The following is a 19636-nucleotide window of genomic DNA, read 5'->3' as shown; positions in this document are numbered from 1 at the left end:
ATGAGATTGCATTGTATTGTGATATATATACTGTATGTTCCAGTAACAGCAATATACCGTAGTTTAATACATTGTTAAATAACATAACTGCTATTCACTGAACTCAGACATTGAAGAGGGAGGAGAAAAAGAGTTCTTCAAGTAGCTTCATTATAAATGTTTTACAATTAGTTTAAACTGTTTTTCCTTTAAAAAAATCTTTTAGTAAGTGCTGTTTTGTAGCTCTTGTTTTTACAGTAATTTTATAGACAAAATTCATTTAAATTAGCCCTCTTCTGGTAAATGGAATGTTTATATACATTTCTATTGCTTAGCTTTATTTTGCTGAGTTGGAATGAAAACATAAAATAAATGAAAACATCTTATATTTTGATTGGGATAATGTCATCCACAGAAACTAATCTGATTGGTGGAGTGGTAATTTCTTTGTTCTCTGATTTTACTAAGAATGCAAATGAAAACCACTCAGTTTTATTTAGCATTAAAACTGCACTTTATTTTGTCAAAGGAGAGGTTTCCCCTTGAATTGTAAGTACAAAAAAGTGTTTTTAATCTTCAATGAATATCCTTATTAATTCACTTTCAAGATAATCTGATGTTGATTTGTCAAATTTAATTACAGCTTCCGGTAACACTTGAAGTCTACTGCTTTTGCTTCAAAATTGTAATATGAAAATGCAAATTGAATGATAATTTACAAGGGAGTGGGCATTTTAGTTGAACACTCAAAGACAAGTTCCTTGTGGAAATGAGGCTATTGATGCAGTTTATGATTTTTCCTCTTCAAGCACTTTAAACAAATTAACTTTATTTCCTGCAGGATTTCATGTACATCCATAAATTCTAGTGAAGTCTTATGTATGTACATTCTGAGGATTTTTCTTGTATATTTTAAGAAAAAATCAAGTCTAATGATTACAGATTGAATAGGAGGAGACTATATTTTCTCTGAATGTACTTACCTAATATTCACAGTGACTAACCAGCCTCTTTCTATGAAATGTTCAAAAATTATTTCAGGATTGTCTTTTTACTTTTAGGCACTCCAAGCAGCAAGACAGCTGCTCTTACAGCAACAGACAAGTGGACTGAAATCTCCTAAGGGCAGTGATAAACAGAGACCACTGCAGGTTAGTAAAATATGCTTATCTTTGGGGCCTTATTCACAAGGAAGTGCATTGTGCTCGCACATGTATGTGTATGTCTGTAGTGTACTCTTGCATATGTACAGTTTCACAAATACAGTAGATATGCTTGCGTGCTAGTAGTTCATTTCTGATTCATAAAGAAAACTCACTGCACAATAAGAAAATGTAGTAGTTTGTAGATACTTAAAAGGTCACTTACTACAGAGATTTATGCAAACCAAATTTGAGTTCAATAGCTACAATATAAAGAATGTTTGTATAGATATCTTGAGAGATTGTGTGTGCTCTTACTTACAAATGGATGTAAAAATTCCTGTGTCAAGACTAGGAGTAAAATGATGTCTAAGAAAACAAAGCAGCCGTAGACAATCCACTAGCATTCCAACCAAGGGACAAATGCAGAACAACCCAAAGCTGCCAACACAACTGCGTGAATTGCAAAGGAGCTGCACCTGCTGCTTTTAGAAAAAATATATTCTAGAGTTTCATATTTGAATGCTGTGTTTCATTCAGCATTTGTGAATTGCTTTACCACATGTTGAGTAATTTTTCCAAGTACTTTATTAATAAAAATATGTGTACCATTTGTAAAAGGTAAAACGTGTTATCCCAGGAAGTTTTGGTTGTTTTTTTGTTGTAAATTTTACCTCATTCGTAGGTTGTTGTAAGTAAGAGTTCTATATGAAATTATACACTGCTAACACCAGAGATTCTCACTCATTTCAAGCATACCAAATATTCATATTTTCACCTGTGAACAGCAAAAGACAACAATATGTGAGAGATGATTGTGCATGGCTCTGAGTGTAAAGAAAGTATAATTCCTCCCATCTTTTCCCTCACAGCCCCTATCTTTAGGCCTTTTGGAGGTCACATATTCTTTGATAGGCCAGTGAATTTCTGTGTGGTGCCTTTCTGGTTGGGGTTCTCCACTGAGCCAGAATTCCAAACAGCCACTTGGGGCTGCTCTGCATCCTCAGTTAACTTTCTTTAAATAAGTGTCTTTTTGTCTCAGATGTAATTTGTGTGGTGTGTTCTTTGGCTTTAGTCTTCGTGCCATTTTTCTCTTCTGGGGTGTCTAAGGGAGTATCTCATACACAAGAGTTTTCTTTTCTTTCTTTCTCTCTTTCATGTGAAATTTTGCCAGAAACATTATGTTCACTTGTGCACTTTTTAATGTAATTCCACATTTTCACCCTTTTCTTTGTGACACATTCATGAAGGAACATAAGGACTCGTTCACACAGCTCTACGCTTCCACCTTTTTCCAATGTGCTTTTTAAATTGCAGCAATTTGCATACTTACGAGCTGTCTCAGTTCAGTGAGGACTGCCCTGGCTTTTTTAAACCAACTATAAGTGCTTACAACCAGGCCAAAGACTCAGGCAGATGTCTAAGGGGAATTAAATATATACAGTTGGCATTATGCCATGAGGATCTGCTATAGAAAGCAAGCAAGAGTCCTGAGACTGTCTCAGCTTCCCCACTCTTCTCCTCAGTGTTGGCTTTTCCCTCTACCGGATGTTCTGAAAGCTGAGGACAGAGACAAAAAAAGTGGCCAGACAGGCAGCAGCTGCCTGACCTGCCAGCCATGTTTCTTCAGTGAGTGCTTAAGGGTAGGATTGGCAGCTCAACGCTCCACCCACCACCTGGTCTTTATCTCAAGTCTAAGGAGGAAAGTGTTGGAAGGAACAGCTGGGAGGGATGGACGGTGATGAAAGAAGGGAAACACATAGGGAGTCAGACCTGAAACCTAGAGTGATGGTGAGAGATTCTTCTGAAAGAGGGGGAGAGATTGGAGGAGATGCTCTGTGTCCTCATATTCCCTATGGATCAAACATGGAGGATATGCCTTGTGTTTTTCAGTCTCCCAGGGAAAGGAAAGGTATGTCTACATTAGAATTAAACACCCACAGCTGGACCGTGTCAATTGACTTGAGTTCACGGGGCTTGGGCTATGGAACTATTTAATTGCTGTGTAGAAGTTCGGGCTCCAGCCTGAGCTTGAACATCTATTAAACAGTCCCATAGACTGAATCAGCTGTCATGGGCAGCCATGTGTGTTTAACTGCAGTGTAGACATGCCCTAAGTGGTAAAGATGCCTCGTGCTTCCTTCTCACCAGTGGTGGTGAAACAGGGGAGGAGTAAATAAAGAAAACAAATAGCAAATACTTTCTTTTCAAAAGCTCTCTAAAGCCAGGATTGCTCCTTTTTTATGCCAGATTTTGCTCTAGACACCCAGAATGCCCACAATGTCTCTTATTAAGTGTGTGCACTTTATTTGATACCTTTTAAATGAAAGAAAAATGAAATTTGTTCTCCAGCTTCAGTTTAGGTATTAAATGTCATGTAAATTAAGGCCTGAGTATAATTCCATGTTTTATTTTTCTTTCTGACTGTAAAGTGTATAAAAAGGTTTGAAAATAAGTTCTTGGAGTTTTTTTATTTCTGTCGTTGACTGTTAATACAGAGCTTTGCATTGTTCGTTATGTAGTGGAAATTTACATCTTGAGCATTATGATGCCAGTTAGGCCCAATATTGTAGTACAGGTCATAAAATTGTACCACATTACTACATTATTATGCCAGATTTAATGGTAACTTAATGCCAAAGTTTCATAGCAATAGGCACCAATACATATATACAGGTCTTAACAATGTGGGGTTTAGAGAACACAAATACAAAGAAACATATGCTTGAAGTAAAAGGAGAGAACAAACTTCTCCCACCAAAATATTAAATTAGCTTCAGTATTAATGTGTTTCTAATTTCAGAGCCACTGACCAATCTGGCAACTGGAAACAGATTGGGACTATATTATGGATCTAATAAAACTTTTAAAGTAACATCTGCATTCAAATGGAGGCGTTAGGTAATAATTCCCATTGCACCTCTCATGCACTCCATATTTTGATGTAAATAAGGAGCACATACATAAGGAGAAAGAAGGAGGAACAAATTTTATATTTTTGTAGCCATTTTGTTACAAATTGTATTGTGTCTATTTTTGAAACACTCAGTATGGTATTTTATGTATGTTTTCTTTATTACTCAGTAATATGTGCAGTATTGTAGTGGCCTGTGGCACACATTAGCTAATCAGCAGGTTGAAAGGTTACTGCAGAAACTTTCAACCTCCCCTCACACTCATTGGCAAAAGTAGGGTTTTGGGGTAGTGGGCCTTGGATTTCTTATGGTACTTCACACACAGTATGCCTTTAGGGAACCCTCTGGGATCATTCCAGAGGAATTTGGGTAGTGATCCAAAGCAGTTCTTACTTGCTTCTTATGAAAAAATCCTTGTGAAAGTGACAGCATGTTATATACGCTGGATAAAGGGAGATAAGTCTTATGTTTTGCATTTTATATGTTTATGTATTTATGTTTGTTTATTTATTTATTTATTTAAATGGAAAAATATTATCATCATCCGGTTAGATCACAAATATTATTTCTTAAAGGTGCTCGTAGTTTACACTTGGATCTGACCTTGTTCTGAATGATAACTGCATAGCTGTAAATATTTTTATAGATGGCCTGTTCCCAGAATGCGTATGTCTATCTACTTATCTCTATTTTTTTATTTACATTTTTTCTGGGTTTCAGGGCTGCAGATGGCATAAGCATTAGCATGTCTTATGCAAAACAGAGAAAAACATCCCATCTGACAAGCCTGAGTACGAGTTGTAGTAGTGATTTTACTTTCATGTATAGATATCTGAATAAATGTATTTGAAACATGTTTATATATGCCATTCATTACCCTAATGCACCAATTGAATGGATCCAATCAGTAGGTACATTGATTAACAACATATAGCAGAATAACTAAATAGGGATAGTGATGCGAACGGAAGATATTAGCCTAAGTATTATGAGATATATTTTACTGTCTTATCTGTACATCCTTAAAAACATATTGTAATACTAAGGATAAGATTTTTGTAATGTTATTTTTGGTTCCTGAAAATGTGTTATCTTCACTAGTGATGCTGTGATTATGGTGACCTGTCGTGGAGCAAGCTGGCCACACGCCTGGAATTATTTAAATGTCATGACAATACATTCCCAGAGTACGTATAATAAATAAAAATCACTTAGACTTTTAGAACCTTTTCAGACAAGTAACTTTCCTACAGCCACTGAAGAATCTAGCGTCATGTAGCTTAGGTATGAAAACTTGCAGCATTATTGTTCTTGTTACATTTACAGCCATGAGTCAGACTTGTGGCTCTTCAACAACTGAACAAATTCTATTGATTTGCTATCATAGTTGAGCATTAGTGTGCTAGGATTATTTCCTTTATTTCGGGTAGTCTAATCTTTACATTGCTCATGTTTTACATTCTGCTGTAGGCTGCATACCTATTTGGATGGCAAGTTATACTTTTTTCTATAAGATCTATGAAAATCTGTTTTTTTCTATCCAGTGTAATCTCTATAATGGAGTACCTCATTTTCATGAAGTCGGGCTTCAAACTTTTTCTTAACTGCTAATTATTTTTAATTCTGTAGGTTAATGTATTTATAGCTAACTGGTTGCTTATTAACATCTTAGTGCTAGAAGATTTGTTGCTTTCAACGTCAATAGAAATGCATTTTGTATTAGGATGCTATGTCAGGAAATCATGACTCCTGGAACCAAAGGGTTAAGCTCAGTGTGTACCAAGCCTGTTGTATAAATATCATGCTGTAGGGAGAGTTAGTTGTTAAGGCAAGCTTTGTTTGTTTAGTATGAACACGTCATTGAAATAAGCATTTTATAAAATTTGGTTTTAGGAAAGTTAAGTATACATTTAAGTTTCATTACTTAATGTTTATTTTCTTAGTGTTTAGTATCCAGAGTACTAGAAGTTGGAAATATGTGTATATATAAAATGTCTAAAATATCAGACATTATCTTTTTGTAAAGTATTTTATTCAAAGATAAGTCTGACAGTACACCTTCACAACAAAGAGATTACAAGCCCTGATTTGTCATACAGAGGTCATTGATCCTACAAAATATTTTATCTCGTGTGTAAATGACAAATGGAAATAATAAAGAACAACTCAAAAATAAAAGTAGAAAAACAAAACACTGAACAGCATAGTTTGGTTGGTGAAGGTGTGAGCAAGCTATGGGTGTGTGTTGGTGTATGTGTGTGTATGTGTGCAGGTGCATGTACATGTGAGTACAACATGTGACAAAGAAAGAACCAGTGGTGGAACTGAGAGGGGTATATCTGGGCGAAGTATAGAGTGAATGGGGTTCTGAGTGGTAGCGTAAGGAGTGATAGGATTAGAGGGAGGTAAACAGTGCACCATTTTCTTCAGAAGATAGAAAAGCACGTACCCACAAGGACACCCATGTACCCTACTTCTGGCCTCACCTGCCTGCTCTCCCTGCCTCAGAGCTGCCCCTAATTCAGTCATCTCCCTTGGGATCTTCTGGTAAGATAAATTGATATAAAATAGTGAACAAAATATTATACTTATTCAAGAATGGAATTTAAAAACATAATGTATCTTATATTGTAATATAAAGAACTTGATGAGAAAGTAAAAAAGGACAAAATAGGCAAAAGTGGGCAGAAGAAATTGGAGAGCAGAAAAAATACCTGGGGAGCATGGGCACTTGCTTTTCAGTTTTGTCTTGGGGCCTGTAAATATGGAATACAATTCTGGTCTCACACCTAACTATATACGGGATTCCTGCTTAAAACACATAAAAGGAGAAATAAATGTTTTGGATAATAACGTACATTGGGTTTCCTCAGTGCCAGGTCAACCAGCAATAGAAATCAATTTAATTAGTCCAAAACTCTCTTTCCAGATCTTCCAGCCAACTATATTTGTACATCTCTTCCACTTAAGACTAAGTAAGCCCTACCTAGCACAGGAGCAAGGGGCATGAGAATTTTGTACATACTCGAGAGCATTGATTTGGAGAGATGCAAATGTCTAATATGTAAGAGGAGAAAAGTGATAAACAGACTCGCCCTCTTGAGTATAACCCTGAAGGAAATGTTTGGCCTACATATAAGCAAACATTGAGGCTTGGGGTAAATTAAATCTGGAAGCTAGCTGCTGGAAAGGCATAAGTCCCATTTTCCCTAGTAAGTCTGCTATGAAGGATATGCACTTATCCTCTAAGATGAAGAAATTTACATCAGTGATACCCACTCTAAAGGCAAGGATAAACCCTAGAGAGGAAGAGGAGGCAAGGGAGTTATTTTTAGTTAAGGTGAGTGTGTCTGTGTGCATGTGTAAACTTCCATGCTTTCAGCAGTGTAGAAAACAAGAGTTCCATGTAATGTAGAGAGATCAATATGGTAAGAAAGGAAGGACCAGGCTGTAATTCAGATGTGTATAATGGATACATAATATTGTATTGGAAATATTGTAAGGAAAATGCTTTTAAAAACCTGATTCTTCTGTCATTTATATGGGCTTTACCCTCATGAATAGAGGCCTATTCCAGAGTACCTGTCCTCTCTTTGATTATTTATGTTACTGGTGAAAACGAATACCTTGTGTCTGTTATCTTTAAGCTACAACATCTGTCAGGACAAGTATTGCTTTAAATCACTTCTCACTGTTAGAAACATCAAACATTTTAAAAAAAAAGTCAACCAATAGATTCCTAGAATGCCTCTATCACATTCTAAATACTAAAGCAAATGATTTTGTATAAGATATTTTATGCTGTTCATCACCCACTTTAGTTTTCATATTGATTTATTGTTGCTGAAAATGTCTTTTCGGCTTATATTAAACATCTGTAGTTTATTCGTGCTCTATTTTTCACTGATAAAACAAATGTTTGTAGTTAGATATGTATGTAAAATATTTCTGCAACTCTTCAGATCTTATGAGTTTTATAGGGACATATATCGAAAAATCGGTACATCCGCATCCAGTGCTTTCCACCTTTCTACTTGCAGTGAGTGAGAAGGAGACAATGTAGTAGTAATGCTTTTTGTAAAAGTTATATTTACAACCACTGATTATGTGGAACTAGAGCTAGCACATAATCAGCAACTTTAGAAAGCATATTAATTTTAAACATATACAGGTGCTACAGTTCATCCTCCTGGTTTCTATGCCTCTGTCTCTCAGAATTTTATTACTGTCTCTGAATCCTATATCCTTTCTTTTAGAGTTAGTTAGGAATTTTCCAGCAAAACATTTTTTGTTGGGAAATGCTGATTCATCATAAGTGAAACAATGGGAAAGGGTCAGTTTGGACAAATTTTTAGATGAGAATTAAAAAAATACATTTCATAATTCTCAAAATGTCCCATGCCAATATTTTTTAAATGAGAAGTTTTCTTTTTTAGGTAAACAAGTAGTAAAAAAAGGTATAAAATGGTTAAAATAAAAATGAAACATTTTGAAATGACTGAAACAAAATTTTCAATTTACCTTATTTGATTTTTTTCAGCTGTGAATTCATAATTTTTTTTGAGATTTTGACTTTTTGTCCTGAGTCAGAATGGGAAAATGTGTCGCCATCTCAGAAATTCTTGTAGGATTAGAAAACCATTTCCTGTACATCTACTTTCTTTGCTCCTGTTATCACTCTCCTGTCCTCACCTTCAAGTTACCTATGTTGCTGATCCTCTGACTAGCTCTACTGACTGTGGAGTGTGTGTGGGGGGGGAAACGTTGGGTTGCCAATTTTGATTGAACGTATTCCTGGAGGTTTCATCACATGACATGATCTTTAATTAAAGATTAATCTTTGATTTCTGGAGACTCCAGGACAATCCTGGAGGGTTGGCAGCCCTAGGGAAAAGGATCCCAAATTCACTCACTCCTACTCTTCATATAGGCTCACAAATTTCAGGCACAGGATTTAGAGAATACTTATTCTTTTCTCAGACTAAAGAGCAGACCCACAGCCCCAAATTCTTCTCATGATGGATCCTGCCATTTGCCTTATACCAGGAACTGCTGCTGTGAATTGGATGGATGGAGGAGTGTCTGTCTTTTTCCTTATCTGGTCTGTAAACTACAGGAGTCCAGGCCCTAAAAATAAGTTTATTTTCTTTGCACTGCCTCAACAGCTGGAAACCTTTACCCACTCCCAACCTTCCCACTATGCTCCCTGCACAGCCTTCACATTCACCACAACTGCTCCTTTTTCTGCCACGTGAGTAGCTCCTTTATGGTTGTGGGAGATGCAGGTTTTTGTGAGCCACTCTTCCAGACTTTTTGCAACAGCTCTGATTGGTCTGATTCTCCCACTAGCTGGCTGACTGCCCAGAAAAGCCTGTGAAGAGCCAAGTGGGGATGTGTGAATGGCTCCCCACTCAGCATGATTCTATTAAAGGGTCTGCTAGCAAGCAGGTTCCTAATTACACTGGTTTAAGATTCCACCACTCAAGCAGGTGTCTCTTGACATCCTTGAATTTAACAAACATATCAGTGTACAATGATATAAAAGTTGCTGATCCAGAAAACAGCCAAGGAAAATATCCTGTAAACTACTTAGCATTCTGAATTGTTTTTGCTTAATTTTAAGTCGCTATCTGCTTTGCATCCAAGTGAGATATGGTGATTCTTTGTTCTGTAATTTTAAAAATAGCTTCAAGTGAAATCACTGTCAAGGTATAAGTTATCTTTCCAGGGGCATTTATTTAATTAAGCAACTGTAAATGCTTACAGAAAATTTCTTTCAAAAACAATGTCCTCTGTCTAGACTTTAAAGAAACCACACCCAGATGTAGTGATATATGTTGTTAGTTCTGCTCCCTTCCCAATAAAAATCCAGGGCAGAAAGTCACACTAAAATGTCATGCTATCAGTTCTTTGTATGCAATTGCTGATTTTTTCTTAACAGATTCATTTTACTGCATACATCAGTTATTTGTATTGATTACTCATTTCATGCTCATTGGGCTATATTTATGGGTATTTTACTTAGTGTATGTGTTAATTGTGCCATTGTTGTATCAAGCAGGGTGATTGCTTTGTCTGTAGTTTGCATATTTCAAAAGGAGAAATTAAGTATCCAGTTATATGCCACCTTCAGGGTAAGTGTTCGTCTTAGTTCACACTTCAACTTGCCAGTATAGGTATGAGATTAAAAAATGAATTATTGAAATTAACTAATTGATCATGCATAACTCTTACTTTGTATTTTAGTCATAAATCTAGAAACAGATTCTCTCAGTGCACACTTCAGGAACCAGAAAGTTTCATAATGCAGAGTGAAAGAGCACCTTAATACAACATACAAGTACTAACACTTCTGATGCTGACACTTTTTTTTTTAATCTTAAAATTGCCACCTTGACATCTTCTGTTGTTGGTGCTACTACACATTCTCCAGTGATAAGCCACGGGGTGCACTCTAGATCTTTGTATGCCAGGTTGAGGAAAACCAATTTATTTCTTACTATATAGCAAGGTGTAATAGAACTAATGGTGCAAAATCTTACTAAATGAAACAGCTAATAAAGCAGTCTTTGAAAAGCAGCCCTACAAACATATCATAGAAAGGGAGCATTCCAACAATATTGATATGGTAAGGGTCCCAAAGAGGATCTCAAAATATAAATGGTTAATAAAATTCTCCCTTCAGTCACACAATAAATACATTTGTTCAAGAAAACTATATCAGTAGATGGAAGAGGAGGCCTGCACGCTTGATGTTGAAGAAAACACAACTTAACATATTAGAAACATTTCTCTAGCAAGTATCTCTTTCAAATTGATGTTGCTGTTATTTAGAGCATATAGAGCCATGGACATGGTACTTAATAATAGTAAAAATACATACATCACAAAAGGTATTACCTAAAATAGCTTACAATGTAAAGGCCCGAACAGATGATATGTAATTAAAACCGCAGTCAAAGAAGTTTCCTGTGGACTTCTGTTCCTCATGGAACAGTTGGGTTTTGGGAAGTGCTTTTTGAGGCAGAGATAATTATGATAAGGATAATGGATGTAAGTAAGGATAGATGGATGGTTGCTTGGTCAGTGGTCTTTGCTGATCTAAATGAAAGAAAGCATGGAGTCAGGAGTGGATGATAGAAACAAAGAAACAAAGACAGAAACTTAAGAGATGAAATTCCAGACTCACTGAAATAAGTTGCAAAACTCCAATGAGAAGTACATGATGTTAATTTGTCCATAAATTTGCTTAGTCCTGAAAAGTTTGCTTAACTGATTTTAACCCCTCTTCAGATTGTGAAATACACAGAAAGTAGGTGGAGTGTTAGTGTTTCGTGCCAGTTGACACATGTAGTTATTTTTTTGAATATATTTTTATTTATTTTCAATAATTGTGAATAGGTAACACTGTAGAGCAGATAGAAAAAGTGTAAATGATATATATTTTTAATACACCATGAAAACCAGATGTAAATTTGGAGTGTTGTCTCCATTGATACTTCCTTTTATATGGTAAAGGCTTGGATGCTTTTGATTGTCTCATTTGTTTATGGTAGAAATAGGAGTTTTTATTAGCACATTTTGTGTATGTGTGGCTATTACTTCTCTGTTTCATAATTAACATTTTTCAGCTGATGATATTAAAAATGTGTCAGATTCATCATAACTTGTAGGGTGTAACAGAAATATAATTGGAGTGTTAAATATGGATATTTGTATCTGGAAAGTAGATCCATCTCAAAACTGTCTCTTTTCTCTGCAATGTGCAGTAAGTATGGAAATCAGAAATTGCTGAATATATTTTCCAGAATCACAAATATTTTCAATAATTCATTTTCTCTAAAAATATATACTTTGATCATGGTTAGCACTTATTTAGCATCTTCTATCCAGTTATCTTATTGAAATATTTTAAAATAAATTAAATATCACAGCACGTTAATGAGGTCTATTTTATTATTCCCATTTTAAAAATTGGGAAGCTGAATTACGGAGAGGACTAGTGACTTGCCCAACAAGTCTACTGAATGTGTGAGAACCGAGAATAAAACCCAGGTCTCCTTTTGCAGTGCTAAAATAACCACACTTAGGCCTTGTGTACACTTACCGGGGATTCGACGTGTGCTGATTGATGCATGGTAGTCGATTTAGCGGGTCTAGTGAAGACCTGCTAAATTGACCGCCGATCATTCTCCTGTCGAGTCCTGTATTCCATCTGAATGAGAAGTGCAAGGGGAGTCAATGGGAGAGCATCTCAGTCAACATCGCATAGTATGGACCCCGTGGTAAGTAGATCTAAGTACGTCGACTTCAGCTACGTTATTCATGTAGCTGAAGTTGCGTAATTTAAACCGATCTCCCCCCGTAGTGTAGACAATGCCTAATTCAGCATCATGCTGGATAGTTCAGTCACAGGAAATGTTTGTGTTTGTGGGTGTTGGGAGGGAAACATTTGCAGAGCTCTTCAGACATTTTAGATAAGCATTTAAATATTAATGTTAATTTAACTGGGATTTTACAATTTGTAACGTAATACTCTAACACTACATTTTTAAAGCAAATGATTATGACTCTTTCTGTGCTTTTTAAGAATGTGTTTAGATATTGAATCAGACAATCTTCTTGGCTAGTAATGATCCAACATACATTTAGAGGAAAGAATTTCTCAGTAACTGTCAAGACTAAATTTTTTAAATTCTAATGGCATGCAATTAAACTACTACATAAATTAAAAAAAATACCTCTTAAAACCCACCTATTCATGAAGCATTTTGGCTACAATTACCATTTAATACAGTGTGTTTATTATATTTTATTGTATTATGTTTATTGTGATTGTAGACTATAAGCACTCCAGGGTGAGAATTGTTGGGGTTTTTTTTTTTAGAATACTTCAGCTAATGTACAGCAGTGTACGTATGCTGACAGCATCATCTCTATTATAAATTTAAATAAATACTGTTTACACTTTACAGTGGTATCCACTACAAAGAAGTAGTTTGGATTCCGTTGCTGCTATATACGGGTTCACTTTGAGATTATGCACACTGATACCTGATCTTCCTCACAGTGAAGTCAGTGTCAAAACTCCAAATTATAAAAGCCATAGGATTGGACCATTTCTTGCCTTTAAATTGAGAATGAATGAGTATATGGCATAGCATAAAATTTACACAAAAATGAAGTTTCATGCAATCCTATATGAAGCCCATATTTAGAGAGATTGTTGAAGGAGCCCTATGAGGAATCTGCAGACAGACATCTACTCCAGTAAAATGTTCTCTTTCGATAACTTGCTCTTTGTTTTTCTCATGACAGTGTCAGTAGGAGCTCCATAACTGTAATCTCACTTTGAAAACCTTTGCTTCACCTGACAGTTCCTTCTTTTCTTGTGTTTGTTTTCTCCCTCGATATAAAATATTTCTTATTGGGTTTTTGACTGTGCTGCAGTGATACAGGTGGTAGCTTTTTCATTTTTGTTCTGGGAGAGTTAGTTGCTTAGATTTTCATTGCAAGTCATTTTATTATTATTGCTGGTAATTATTGATTAATAATAGCCCATAATTAGCATGAGATGTAGTGTATTCACAGAATATAAACATGCGGAAGAAATCCAGTATAGACTCATAATTAGTGTGTTTTCTATATTGGAAGACAGTGACACTGTTGGAAACAAGATCTGCATATGGACATAGAATCATAGAAGAATCATAGAACCATAGAAGATTAGGGTTGGAAGAAACCTCAGGAGATCAGATAGTCCAACCTCCTGCTCAAAGCAGGACCAACACCAACTAAATCATCCCAGCCAGGACTTTGTCAAGCCGGGCCTTAAAAACCTCTAAGGATGGAGATTCCACCACCTCCCTAGGTAACCCATTCCAGTGCTTCACCACCCTCCTAGTGAAATAGTGTTTCCTAATATCCAACCTAGACTTCCCCTACTGCATCTTGAGACCAATGCTTCTTGTTCTGTCATCTGCCACCACTGAGAACAGCCTAGTTCCATCCTCTTTGGAGTAGTTGAAGCCTTCAGGTAGTTGAAGGCTTCTATCAAATCCACCCTCACTCTTCTCTTCTGCAGACTAAACAAGCCCAGTTCCCTCAGCCTCTTCTCGTAAGTCATGTGTTCCAGCCTCCTGAACATTTTCGTTGCCCTCCTCTGGACTCTCTCCAATTTGTCCACATCCTTTCTGTAGTGGGGGCCCCAAAACTGGACACAATACTCCAGATGTGGCCTCACCAATGCCAAATAGAAGGAAATAATCTCTTCCCTCGATCTGCTGGCAATGCTCCTACTAATGCAGCCCAATATGCTGTTAGCCTTCTTGGCAACAAGGGCACATTGCTGACTCATATCCCGCTTCTCATCCACTGTAATCCCCAGGTCCTTTTCTGTAGAACTGCTGCTTAGCTAGTCGGTCCCCAGCCTGTAGCGGTGCATGGGATTCTTCCGTCCTGTCCTTATTGAACTTCATCAGATTTCTTTTGGCCCAATCCTCCAATTTGTCTAGGTCACTCTGGACCCTATCCCTACCCTCCAGCATATCTACCTCTCCCCCCAGCTTGGTGTCATTTGCAAACTTACTGAGGGTGCAATCCATCCCATCATCCAGATCATTAATAAAGATGTTGAACAAAACCGGCACCAGGACCAACCCCTGGGCACTCCGCTTGATACCGGCTGCCAACTAGACTTCAAGCCATTGATCGCTAGCTGTTGAGCCCGACAATCTAGCCAGCTTTCTATCCATCTTATAGTCCATTCATCCAATCCATACTTTTTAACTTGCTGGCAAGAATACTGTGGAAGACCATATCAAAAGCTTTGCTAAAAGTCAAGATATATCTCGACGTTGCCAAAAGTGATCATGTCTCAGAAGAGATAGAAGGAATCTGCTACCTGTTTCTGAAAAACGTTAGCCTGGTTTATTGGCCCAAACGCCAGTACATGATCAAAAACTCAGTGATCATCAAAATTATGCATTCCTTCACTTCTGAATATACCTTTTTTAATATCAGTGTCACTGTTTCAGTGGTTATCATTAATAGGTCAACATTTACTCAGATATATTGAGGTTATGTGCTGTTGGAGAAAATTGGATTGCTCACAGGATTAATATTTATTAGTGTTATTAATTATTTGTATTATAATCGCTCCCAGAGGTCCCAACCAAGATTGCATACTCATTGTGTTAATCATTGTACAATCATATATGAGAGAGAATCCCTGTCCCAAAGAGCTTACAGTCTAAATAGATAATTCAGGCAAAGTATGGGAGGGAAACAGAGGTACAGAGAGTTAAAGTGATTTCCCCAAAGTCACATAGCAGGTCATGGTACCAGCAAGGAATAAAATCCAAGTCTTTTGACTCCTAGTCCTGTGCATCAGGCCACAGTCCCTTCCCTATTATACTGTGAGAGGATATAAAATATTTTTCAGCTCTACAGCTCCTGTTCAAATCTATGCCAAGTCAGTAAAGAGAGAAAACTATGAGTTTAGTCTCCTTTTTAGAATATAGGTATCCCTGTTTAAAAAAACAATATCATGATTTGTATCTTTAGCTTCACTCTCCAGATATGTCACTCTGATACCTAAATGAGTAAAAACCATAATGACGCATAGGAGTTAGATCCAGGTATGCAGGTTAATTTTTTTTTTTTTTTTACAAACTATGTCCATGGGATAGTCCAAGTATAATCTTATATATAGAACTACTATTCAAATAGGCAAAATATAAAGTCTAAATTATTGGTTGTCTAGTTCTGAAAAAAATATCATCTCTGATGTGATGGAAAAGCTTAAGTAAATCTGAGATGAAGGAAAGTGAAGATAGAACAAAACAGTGCCAGAATACAGCCTTTTACTCTTTTGTCTCCAGTAACCCTTCAACTTACCAGCTCCAATTTGAGAAACCAGTGATTTAGTTTCAAGAACTTTAGCATCACCAAAATCTTAAAGTACATACTTTACATTTCTCAAAGCCATTCAATTTTCCACTAGAAATTAAATAGCTATATGAGTTCATGTTTAGGAAAATGTAGAGCCTTATCTAACCAACACAACTTGTGGCCTTCCAAGACATGGCCATCCCAAAAATAGTCACTGATGATGGTTGCTCTACAAGCCAGCTAATATGGAGACACTATAGAGCTGCAACTGGTTAAGGTTGAGCCTTTTTCTGCATTCAAGATGGGATTCATTCAAGAAGGGATTCATCCTCCTTGTTATGTAGGTAAAATATCAATAATTTAGGATAAAATATATTACATGGATATTAATGATCTCAAAACCAAGCATTATAAAGCCAGGTAGTTAAGAGTTAAAATTAAACTTAAAAAGAAATGAAACAAATTACTATATGGAAATGCACACTTAGGGCACCCACCCAAACAACTTCCACTTTGGTCTAAAGTAACACCATGCAGGGGATGAAATGAAAGAAAAAAATTGAATGTGTCATTAACATTCAGTTTACTCTAATATGAGACATCACATTGTTATTGCATTTTGTTACTGCAAGAAATTTGAAAGAATAGCATGTGAAAGCTAGAGTTACTTCAGCATTGTTAGTCTATTTCACTGTAGTCTGTTTCAAGATCCACTGGGTTGTTTAACTGAGGTGTCAGGCATACAGGTATAACCCAGCTGTTCAGTATACTAGAATAGCACCACAGGCAAAGTTGGCCCTCTGCACTGAAGAATCCTTGCTAAAGACTAAAGACTTCTGGTGCATCACTTATTTTCTCAATGCTGTGGCTGAAAGAGCTGAGAGGCTATGTTAGGCTTTGAATATTATTGTGGTCTGCCCCTCTACCCCATCTCAGTATCCCTATTTGTGTTTGTAGATGCTAAGAGATCTAAGAGAGGGGAGAATTCTTGAGCCATTCTCCAAAAGAAAGACAATGACAACATAGCTCACTTTAGGAGGGAGACATATTTGAAGGCTGGAGAATATTTCCTCATTCCTTGAGGGCAGTTTCACATTTCAGATGCAGCTGCCTTATTCACTACTTATGGCTGTGACGTTGAATACAGGAATTCTGACCCTTTATCAAATCTGTCTGGTGAAAGACTTGATCTCTTTAACTGCAAAATCTATAGTACCCTGCAGAAGCTCAAGAAACCCAGGTCTTTCGATGTCCCACAGTTGTTTTTTCGTTTGTTTGTTTTTAAGAAAAGAGAGCTCCCTTGAAGAAACAAGAGCAAGTAACAGTAATCCTGTCAACATCAATCTTCAATCACACTCAGTGCCACATCTCCCCCACTTCTTCAGAGTCCCACTTGTGGAGAAATATAAAAGAACTAAAAGCATTGGCATTATATATATCTTTATATATCTCGTATTGCAGGAGGGTATGTGTATGTGGACCCAGTGGTCACTGCCTTCAGAAAGGTTCTAAAAAGCTCATGTTACTGAGAATGTGCTCATCCTAACAATGTGGCTCTGAACAGCCCCTGTTAGAGCCATATTAAGGCATAGGCAAGTGCCGACAATGACATCAGAATCTACTTTAATTAAAAAAAACAAAAAACGTATTGTTTCTAGCCCTCCTGACTGAACTAAAAAGCTTGAAAAGGTGGCACAGTGTTTCTCTGGCATACTCAGCCAGTGTCTTGATCTGCCACTGGATGACACCATCTAATATCCAGAGCGTCTGATGTTCGCTCTCAATATCTCTCCAATTGCAAGGCTGTGGAAAGAATCAATATTTGGGTTAACTGTCTTCAAGGGCAATCTCTCTGATTATTCTCTTCACTCTTTCATCCATTAAGTATATTTGATGCTGGAGATATTTTTCCTTGACTACTCTGTATATGTCTGTATTTTTATTTATGTTTCAGGAGGCACTTTTATTCTAAATGCAATTTTTAGTTGTGTATAACTATTTGTAAGAATTACCATTCTGTGTAGAATTTCTTATGCTTGTTCTGAAGTCAGAGGCAATTTTTTGGAAAATTTTAGGAGAAGAGTTCAGCCATTTTTATATTAATCCAGTGTATTGTTTGCTTTAAAAAAAAAAAAAGAAAGGTTGCTTTAAATGTGTTAAAATAATCAGGTGTTTGATTTTATTTTATCATCATTATTATTTTTCCATGAGTTGGTTAATTCACACTTGTCATAGACTTAGGGCCAGTTTTTTAAATGCCTTTAGCCACCTATCTCCAAGTTGTAGGTAGGCTCCTGAAAAAAGCCTTTAAAAATCTGGGCCTTAGTCCTCATGAGAGACTTCGATGTATTCAAAGTTTAAGAAATACCAATGTGTACTTCCCCCTAAATGTATTAATATAGAGCATATATCTGGAACTACACACGTTTGAATCTTGCATCCCACATTTTAACAGTAACATAGGACAAAGGAATATAGTAATTGCCATACAGGACCAGACTAGTATTCCATCTAATCCTGTATCCTGTCTCACAGTGCTCTGTATCAGATGTTTCAGAAGAGAGTGTAAGATACCCTGCAGTAGGCAATTATGGAATAACCTGTCCACAGAGAAAGTTCCATCCTAGTGCTCCTAAATAGGATATTTGATCAGTTGAGTTTTGCTTTGTTTAAAAAAATGCAAAATCTATGTTAATACAATGTTATAGTTGAGAACTAAGCACTCAAAAGTTAGAACATTTAGAACTATGATTTCCCCAACAACTGTAACACTACTACACTGCTGATATATACTAAGAGAATGTCCATTCATACATATTGGGGATGAGGGGAAACAATTTACAATTTTTATGACATACATGGAAGTTGTGCATTTATTTTCCCAAACGTAACTTTGTATTAACTTTTTAGTTGACAATTCTCTATATATTTAGTAACAGATTTTTTTAAACATCCACTTATTTTGAATAATAGGTTGTTAACATATTGATACATCTAATTTATCAATTTTTTAAAAATAACTTCAATTTTTTTCACCGTTCAGCTCTGGAATGTGGTTTACATGGTAGCATTATTTCTAAAGTTTCCAAAGTTGTTTCCTCATATATTTTTAAACTAAAATGCAATTTCTGAGTTATTTTTATAACAATCTTGGCATCTGATAAATATATCACTTTAGGTTTTTTGTTGCCAGAAATATAGACTATGAAAAAAAAATATTATTAAAAAAAAAGATTAGCTGTTTGCCTTTGTTCTACCGCATATTTTTATTATTATTTGTTCCACTGTAGCACCCAGGGACATCAGTCAAAGATCATAGTCCCTACCCAGAGAGCTCACAATCTAGGAGCTCACAATCGAGGCTTTCTTCTGGCAACTAACAGAAGTTACTAGATCACAGGCCTTGCTTCCCATGGGGGACTTCAATCACCCTGACATCTGCTGGGAGAGCAATACCGCAATGCACAGACAATCCAGGAAGTTTTTGGAAAGTGTAGGGGACAATTTCCTGGTGCAAGTGCTGGAGGAACCAACTAGGGGCAGAGCTCTTCTTGACCTGCTGCTCACAAACAGGGAAGAATTAGTAGGGGAAGCAAAATTGGATGGGAACGTGGGAGGCAGTGACCATGAGATGGTCAAATTCAGGATCCTGACACAAGGAAGAAAGGAGAGCAGCAAAACACGGACCCTGGACTTCAGAAAAGCAGA

General features: G+C 36.5%; 1 protein-coding gene across 43 annotated transcripts in view; it reads left to right on the top strand.

The window, feature by feature from the left end:
• FOXP2 (forkhead box P2) overlaps positions 1-19636 on the top strand; it is a 584095-nt gene that overhangs the window by 434810 nt on the left and 129649 nt on the right. For 34 of the 43 annotated variants that reach the window (XR_010590215.1, XR_010590183.1, XR_010590220.1 and 31 more), the window contains one exon: positions 1041-1130. The exons of 5 other annotated variants lie outside the window; for them this stretch is intronic. Coding sequence is in view for 28 of the 38 variants with exons in the window: in XM_065556344.1 (XP_065412416.1) it covers positions 1041-1130 (90 nt within the window). In the remaining 10 variants the exon portion in view is untranslated. Of the gene's footprint in view, positions 1-468; positions 529-1040; positions 1131-5137; positions 5224-19636 lie in introns of those variants that run through there. 4 more of the 43 variants (XM_065556450.1, XM_065556457.1, XM_065556438.1 and 1 more) reach the window with 4 other exon arrangements.

This window comes from Chrysemys picta, chromosome 1, assembly GCF_011386835.1.
Source record: "Chrysemys picta bellii isolate R12L10 chromosome 1, ASM1138683v2, whole genome shotgun sequence".
NCBI classification, from domain to species: Eukaryota; Metazoa; Chordata; order Testudines; family Emydidae; genus Chrysemys; species Chrysemys picta.
This window is presented reverse-complemented; position numbering and strand designations above follow the sequence as displayed.